General features: G+C 34.8%; 1 protein-coding gene across 1 annotated transcript; it reads right to left on the bottom strand.

Moving 5' to 3' along the window:
* Positions 1-4,820: 4,820 nt before the first annotated feature.
* LOC113331912 (F-box/kelch-repeat protein At3g06240-like) lies at positions 4,821-8,590 on the bottom strand. Its single transcript, XM_026578553.1, has 2 exons — positions 8,240-8,590; positions 4,821-5,336 (listed from the first exon to the last, which is right to left on the bottom strand). The coding sequence occupies exons 1-2, from the start codon at positions 8,588-8,590 to the stop codon at positions 4,821-4,823; spliced, it is 867 nt and encodes a 288-aa protein (XP_026434338.1).
* Between the last annotated feature and the right edge of the window lie 441 nt (positions 8,591-9,031).

The raw sequence follows: 9,031 nt of genomic DNA, 5'->3' as shown, positions 1-9,031 counted from the left end.
AAAAAAAAAAAAAAAAGGAAAAAATACTAATTAAACTGGCATTGATCAATTACTTACCTCTGTTCACTAAATTTGTTTTCAGTAAGAAATTAACATAACATTGTTAGACGTTTGATTGATTTAGAGTTTAGATATTTTTCTCCAAATTTTTATCAGTGGAATCTTTCATACTAATGGTTTATGGATTATTTGGTGATTAAAACATTTATTTTTTGACGAATTAAATGATAAAGGCTAAATAAACTTAAACATAATGGTGTAGTAGTTAACTGGAATTCCATCCTAGGGTTAATACTCTTTTTAATGGTTTTTTAAGGATGAAATAAGGATTAATGGAGAAGAAGACAAATAACAAGCGTGATAGTTATAGTCAAATTTAATTTGACTTTTGCAGGTGGTAAATAGGAAATTGTAGAATTAAAAAGTACATTTACTTTAAAATTCTGATGAGGGTGGGAAATAGGAAAAGTGCGGGTGGCAAATAGGTGAAATTGATCAAATTTAACCTATCCGTGCAATCAAAAGGATGAATTTTTCGATTCTTATCTAATTGAAGTCAAATTGGTTGATTAACTAGTGTTTGATTGTTTAGTTCTTCTTCTTCTTGGGATTCATCGTCATCTTCATTAATCGTCATTGAAAAGATGAAAAGGAGAGGAAAAATAGAAGAGACGTGTTTTTTCTTCTCTTTAGTTTTTGGGTTTTAGTTAGATTTAGATCAGTTATTAAAGGATAATTAGATTAGTTATCAAAGGGAAATTTTATATTTTTACGATAAATTAGGTGTCTCCTTATCTACGTATAGGATATTTGAATCTATAGGAGCCCTCCAAATCAAGAGCTCGGAGCCCCTATAATAAGATTTTAATGTCGGTCGAGTTTACCTAAAAGCAGAGCCCCCTATAAAAGGATTCTAATGTAGGTCGATTTTATCTAAAATCAGCCGATGCCCTAAAGTTGCTAGCCAAATCAGTTTTGCCAAGCGACTCAAATTTGTCAGAGCATCCACTTAACACTACGGTACCCGTATCGCACTTTATCCATCTAATAAGTGAGCAAATGCAAAGATCACTCCTCTGATCCTCCTAGAATAACTAGTTATCGTGAAGTTGTCACAGGAAAACTTATTCGAAATAGAGAGCCATCCACGGTTGATCTCAATACCTTACCTAAACCTGTTCTTATCGTCGGGAAGGGCAAAGAAAATATTTTAACGCCTGAATTAGACTATGAAGCCGTGGAAGACATGAAGTTCAGTTTGATTGGTCATATGGATACCAAAAAAATTGATATGAAGTTCGAAATTGCAACACAAAATTTATTATCACAGTGGAAGATTAATGGTAGTTGTAGATTCATCCCCTTACCTAAGGGTTTCTTTAGTATGACGTTTTCCAACGCTGAAGATGCTAAAAAAGTCTTAGAAGATGGTCCATACATCATTGAAACTACTGTAAAGGGGATTAAACTTATTCATGCAGTAATGGACAACTGGTTTTGATCCGGATAAACAAAAAGTTTCGTCGACTCTTGTTTGGGTTCAATATTCGGGTTTAAAGCAAGAATATTGGACGAAAAAAATTCTATTAGGTATGTCCGCAACCCTACGAAAACCTGTTAAAGTTGATGAACCAACGTTGAAAAAGACTTTTGGTTATTATGCTTCAGTTTTGGTCGAAATTGATTTTTCAAAACCTGTTGATAAAAATGTTTATGTTCAATCAAGTTGGGATCCCGAGGGTTATGAACAGGTGGTATTAATTCCTAAAGAACCTGAGTATTGCGATCATTGTAAGGTTTTAGGCCACAACATTAATCAATGCAATGCTAAATCACGTACTGTAGCGGAAAAAAGAGATGTCACTAATAATGCTGCAAGAGGTCGTAAGAATGGTAATACAAACAGGGTGTACGCATCTCCAACTGAAGGTGTTGTTCATAACAACAGGAATATGTTGCAGGGTCGTACACAAACTGTGTTTAACAATGGAAAAAATAAACATATCCGATGGGGTGATGATGATACTGAAAGTTCAACTCAGGTGAATACTGGTATGTTTGATGCCTTCAAAAATAATGAAGAGATGAAAAGCGATGGGACTAATGAGGAGAGGAAGGATGACAATTACGAAAAGGAAAAAGATTGTGAGGATGTTTATGATGAAACAACAAATGCAAGAAAGATTATAAAATCAGTAGTTGATGATCCCACTATTATTGAATTTATACAGGGGCCGGTAGCTGGTAACAATAAAAGACGTAAATGTACAAATAAATTTAAAGAGAATCTCTCTGAAGAGGAAATACGTATGAATAAAAAGAGATTGGAGGAAGAGGTGCTCGCAATGTCAAATTTCGCTGAAGAAATTATAGATACTGCAGCAAATAATCTTATCGATGAATTAGCGGAGAAGGTGGCCAATGAGTCTCCACTGGAAGCTGAGGATGACGAGCAAGTTGAAAAGATTTTAATGAGGGGATGGAGGCTGATACTAACCGACCAGCGATTGTAAATTATATTCCAGGGGTATCTACAATTAACTCTTCCAACAAAGATCAAGGGTTTGACCCTGTTGCGGAGGAAGAAGCTCAGAAAGTCTTGAATTTGGTAAATATGAAGTTGGTTGTAGCATCAGTTGATAGTAATACATCGGGGAGTAGTAAAATTTGTGGTCCTTTACGGCCACATAAACGCAGTTTTAAATGAAGTTATGTTGCTAGAATGATGATTGCTACGCATACGAGTAATCTAACGGGTGATATAGTTTTTTTACGGTTTTCTATAAGGACCAGCTTTGACTATTTTTATTAATTTTGAGATATTTAGAGCTAAAGGGTCCGGGACCTTCGGGTCCCTTGGATAATTATTCGTAGTTACTGTTTTTGGCTTTAATATTATGACTTAGCTAAAAAAAGAAAAGTGAGAAAATGCAACCTCTAATAAAGAAAGCTTCTGTACTTTCAGTTTTGGGGTTTGGTACTGGGTACTGAATATCTAAACCGTGACTCAAAAATTGACAAATAAGCTCGCATCTAAAATCTATCTCATAACCCATAATTTGTGACTGTAAGCTAAAACAAAAATATATGCCATGTGAAACAAAATCTGCCGCGTAACAAATAATTTCCTCTTCATTTAAAATCTTTTCGGTGAACAAACAGTTGACCACTTACCCGACATCTGTATTACATCCAAATTTAACCTCGAGAAATAAATTCTGCAACTGCAAGTCTGTGCAACCCAGGCTCTTTCGAGACAAAAACCAAAACTTGCGGTTATGAAACAAAATATGCATTGTGGAAACCAAGTATAAACACCAACCTAAACGGAAGACTCGCCACCTGATACAAAATATACGCTGCATCAAAAATCTACTCCATGACTAATACTAGCAAATGGCTTCTACGGTTCTACCAACAAATCATATCTAGTTGGTCTTAAAAGAGTGACGGTCTATCACTTGCATAGTCTCACTGATTCAAGTAAGGCATCCACAATTCTACTTGCTAACCATGAGAAATCAGGTAAAAAAAGAATAATAGATATGAACAGGAAATCTATTATAGGCAGATCTGCTAGCTATTACTGTTCGAAACGCACTCAGGAACGATGCATGGATGACCATCCCATCCAATTCTAAACAAGTGAATAAAGAAAGATGACGAAAACAAGAGGGACAAGATTACTCATATGCAAACAATGAGCTACTTAACTAACAGCATTTCAGAATCTATGCAAACAACGGACCGCCTGTTACATCAAGAACTTCTTTTTGGCTTGCATCACTAAGTTATGACACAGACTGTAGATACTCCTATAGACTATAGGTAGTACTTTTTTATATTCCTCTAATTGAGCCTGAAACATGCTTATCAACAAAGATCCCTATAGGGAATTTTCCCTGTCCACAAACTATAAATACGATACCTGAAAATGAACACCCTTATGCTAATTTGGATATATCCTTTGCTTATAGCTATTTTGTGATACATCAAGTCTCTGTGTATGCAATTATAAAAGTACAGTTGTATATTTACGCTCAAAAGAACCTGCAATAAGCTTTTCAACAGAGAAAATAAGCTTCCAATATTCTCGTTGTTAGACATAGGAAATGAAAATTTTGGGGGGTCAACTCCTTATGCATTGCCTTAGGAATTGAGTCCAAATCCCAAACTCTTGCCTATATATTCTAGAAACAGGAAAACTCAGCAAAGACGAAAGAAAATAGAAATTTTTACACAAAGAACAAACAAAGGGAGGCATGGTACACAGTAACATATAGTAATCTAGATTATCATCTTTGAACCTCAAGTCGGGGACCTGGGGAGCTTCCCCTGATAACAATAACATGTTTTCATACGTAGCTTCCAGAAACAATTGAAACTTCACATTTAGTGATTACGCAGAACACATTGTTCAGTATTGATTTTGTCAGTAGGGAGATACCTTAAGTTCATGTACTAATGTATTTTATGGTTTGCAGAGAAATAACAAGTTCCTGTCTCGCCTTAATGTCGTCAGTCGTCACAAGACTTTCCATTTCACACACTGAAACTTACCCATAAAGAAACGCTAAAAAAGCGCATGAGTATGGGTACCAATAATATAACCACAAAACAAATCAAAGAAAATAACTATCAGCAATAAACTTGTTGAACCACGGAATATTGGGGCACCCAGATAGAAAAACAAATGAAAAATAACATACTTAATATTAACTATTCAGAAACTAGGAAAAGAAAATGGAACACCTGCAAACTGGCTTGGACAGACACTTTTGCATTGGCTTAGGGTTCTTCTTCTTCGTCTTCTTGGTCCTCTACTCCTCTTCTTCTTCCTCGAGTCTCTGTACATAAGTACCAGAATTAAGCGGAACCAGGCTCTCAAAATAGTTCCGAGTCGCGTATAAATGTGTTTGGATGAAAATATTTGGTTCTCTGATACTTGCGTGCATTGGGTTGTAAAGAATTAGATTGCCAGGAATGAAGAAAAGAATCTCACCATTCTTAAAAGACCAGAGGAGGCTCAGAAAACAGTCATGTTTCAGAATTCTATCATGGGTAATGACATAGCGTTTAGTCCAAGATTCTCGAATTCCATACTCTTGCATCACCCATACATTATAACAAATCTCGGGTACACTAGCAAGTACACAAAGGCACCCTTCCAACACTCCCACATTCGTAAACAAATGCTTACTCTCCAGAGGTTCATTTGGCAGTTGTATTACTTCGAATCTCTCGTCACTAATGTTCAAAGACACTATAACCCATTTGGCAAGTACCCAGTGCAGTGCCCCATTAACAAGCACATCAGATGCTAAATTAAAGGGAAACTAATAAATTATGCGTATCATTGAGTCCGATCATCGATTAGACGGAAATTAAGTCAAAGAAGACAATGATTAAAGTGGTTCGGCACTAACGCCTACGTCCACTGAGGAACCCCGTGGGGTGAATTAGATTGATCTCCAGAATTATTGTGCTGGGATGACTTTACATTTACATTTACATTCACGCTCTTATTTATAGTGTGATATGACTAAACCTAAGAAGATAATACCTTAACTAAAATATCTTGACTAGGTAAATATTTAGGAAAATATAAAGATTACATTTAATAATTTTGATCTTGTAATCTGTAATTATCTTCTAATATCTTCTCTTCATGGACATTGCACGGACACCTCGGTATCTTCTCTTCACGTACGGTTACCTTGATATCTTGTATATGGGGAATATATTTCAACACCCCCCTCAAATTAAACACAAAAATGTTTTGAAGTGTTTAACTTGAACCATCTCAATAAAATGTCTTGTAGCTTGAACTTTGATTGTTGACCATGGTATCTGATCTTCGATGACAGACCACGATAGTTGAATAAAGGAAAGCCGCGATAGCAGAAGCAGCAAAATGATAAATGCAGAGTATATATGTAGGTCTTTTACGGAGAATTGGCTTGATTGGCCAATGGACTTGATTGTTAATTACTAACCATACGAGAAATTCATGTTGAGTCCATGTTGAGAAACATTAATGGACTTCGAAGAGACTCCTATAAAGTGAACACAAAATGGTAAAACAACCCATTTGGAAAGATTCAGAAGCAATTGAGCGTATCTCATAATGAAATTGCTGATGCAAGGAAATCATAATGAACCAATAGCAATGAATATTAGATTGAGATAACAACAAAAGGGAGTTATTGTTTAATTCAATATAAGAGGTATTTTCGAAATTAAAATGATACACCTTTGATAAACACAGTAAAGATATAGGGAAATATTTGAGAGAAAAATATTTTCGTTAGATTGATTTATGATTAAGGAACAAATTTTTTTCAGATAGAGAAGAAAGAAAGCTCGATTTGACTTGAGCTGATAAGATGAAATTCTCAAAAAAAATAAAAAATCAAATATCTTTGATAGACTTAGCAAAAGGTTCACTGCAATGAATGGAAAGTGTATCAATGCGATTACAAATGCATGACCTACTGTGATGACAGCACAAAGCGAAAATAAGTGAAGACCATTTGATTTGATCATGAATGTGCCGGATGAACATGGCATAAATATATTGATATTTCCAAAAATAATTGGAAAATATTTTGTGAAGTATTTAATCGCCACAAAAAAAACTGACAGAAGATTCTTAGGGAAAATATGGAGATTTGATAACACGTACATCTTTCATTCAGATGCAAGGTTGATTTAGTTGGTAGTATAATGATCAACAACTATTTAAAGAATATTGGCTCTAATATCAGAGCAAGATGCAGCAACAAGATCTTGGAGATCCTGGATAATGATCTAAATGTAGATATATTAGATCATTATAATGATTTTTCTCAAAATCAAAAAGATATTAATAAATTGAAATAATCTTGCCTTGAACGATGGCAACAAAATATTCATGGAATATCTTTACAACTATATCGACAAACCATGTATAAGAAGAATTTATTCAATTGGCCTAAATGAATAAAATCTGGTTATGATTTAGATTGGTGTAATTGAAGAGATCCACACAAGTTTAGCATCCAAAACTATGAAACGAGAGAATATATTCTCATAAAAATAGAAAATATGGAAAATATTTTCAAATAAATGGATTACCAAAATTTGACAAGATTTCCGAAAATGGAGATATTTTCGGAACAAAAAGACTTGTATACGTAGTTCAAGGAACTAAATAAACTTCCGTGATATCCGAAATGAATATATATACCAGCTTGAATCAAAATCAGTTTGACAACTGGATTACTGATATTGAGGAATCACTGGCTTTGACTAAGGAAATTCGATACATAATCGATTTCTGAAAATATGGAAAATATCCGTTTTTGAAATTGACTGGAATCTGCTTGGGAAAAACGAACCAAAAATCTATATCTATGTGTAGAGTATAGACTCGAAAGCCGCGAATAACACAACATCAAAAGGAACTAGACCCACGAATCCTATATGCGAAGTCGTGAATACTATCGATGTTTTATTGTTGATGGCTTAAGAAAAGAATAAGTATTAACTAATGAAATATACCCATGGTCATAATGAAAAAACGAAACTCATGATGATGAGAGAATCGCCGATTCAGAAGAGTTATTCAATGATAACTCTGTTGTACGCAATAAATATAATCATCCATAGAAATATAGACTAATATTGAAGATTAGTCCAAGTAAAACATATGAAAAAGATTGAGAAAAATATTAGAAAGCGGAAGCAATCTGAGCGGATCTCCCCGCTCTGATACCATAATAAATTATGCGTATCATTGAGTCCGATCATCGATTAGACGAAAATTAAATCAAAGAAGACAATGATTAAAGTGGTTTGGCACTAACACCTACGTCCACTGAGGAACCCCGTAGGGTGAATTAGATTGATCTCCAGAATTATTGTGTTGGGATGACTTTACATTTACATTCACGCTCTTATTTATAGTGTGATATGACTAAACCTAAGAAGATAATACCTTAACTAAAATATCTTGACTAGGTAAATATTTAGGAAAATATAAAGATTACATTTAATAATTTTGATCTTGTAATCTGTAATTATCTTCTAATATCTTCTCTTCATGGACATTGCACGGACACCTCAGTATCTTCTCTTCACGTACGGTTACCTTGATATCTTGTATATGGGGAATATATTTCAACATAAACCTATAAGGAATGGACTCAATGCTTTTCCACGAATTAGTTCCTAATGTATAAACGTCAACTAAACTAACCTTGTCTCCATGCTGGTGTACAACTTTTACCAATTTGTAGTCGTCTATCTTATAATCATATTTGAATGCCTGCATACCACCATCTTCCATTAGGAACTCATTTGGTGATTCATGTATTACCTTGTACTCATGTGTTGCCGGGTTCCAAAGACAGAAGAATTCTTTACTGTCAGGATAATCATCATACCAAAGCAGAACCAAACCATTACAAGAACACACTAATTTAACTGCAATGTCAGAAGATTTAAATGGGTAATCCATTTCAACAGCATCATCATCATATTCACTTGTATCAAATGATGTTAATGAATCATGACTTATGGCGTGTATCAGGTAACGCTGACTAACCATATCGTAACTTCTTAGCATAAGATTAGGGTTATTATTCTGGAGAGTAAGATTAAGATGCATTTTGATAAAAGTAGGGTTAGAAATGAGATCAAACCAAGTCTTGCATACACACTTACAAGATAAACCTCATCCAAAATGCTTGACATTGCTTCTCCTTGTTTCTTTTCGGGCTAAATGAAATTAGGGAACCGATTTGGTTGTTTTTCCACAAGGGAAAGTAACCACGAGGGCAAATACTATTTCACTATTCAGGAAGGCAGGTGAAATGTGTTTGAGTGGGCTACAAAAATCCCACCACATCACTCAGGTAGGGGGTGAGCAACCGATCATTGGATGGGGATATGGTGTCACCCGCGTCCAATCAGTCCATTAGATTGGCAGATTTGAGATTTCCATCCGCGCCTAATTCACTATCTTCTGAGTTTGACATCCACAGTGGAT

The sequence above is a fragment of the Papaver somniferum genome, unplaced genomic scaffold, assembly GCF_003573695.1.
Source record: "Papaver somniferum cultivar HN1 unplaced genomic scaffold, ASM357369v1 unplaced-scaffold_128, whole genome shotgun sequence".
Taxonomy (NCBI): Eukaryota; Viridiplantae; Streptophyta; class Magnoliopsida; order Ranunculales; family Papaveraceae; genus Papaver; species Papaver somniferum.
Note: the sequence above shows the minus strand (reverse complement) of the source record. Positions and strands in the feature narration are given on the sequence as shown.

Bases quoted from the DNA above. Each gene is read 5' to 3' on its own strand.
- LOC113331912 (XM_026578553.1), bottom strand. From the start codon at position 8,590: ATGGTTAGTCAGCGTTACCTGATACACGCCATAAGTCATGATTCATTA. The intron at 5,337-8,239 runs GTTAGTTTAGTT...ATAATTTATTAG, and splicing joins TACACCAGCATGGAGACAAG to TTTCCCTTTAATTTAGCATC.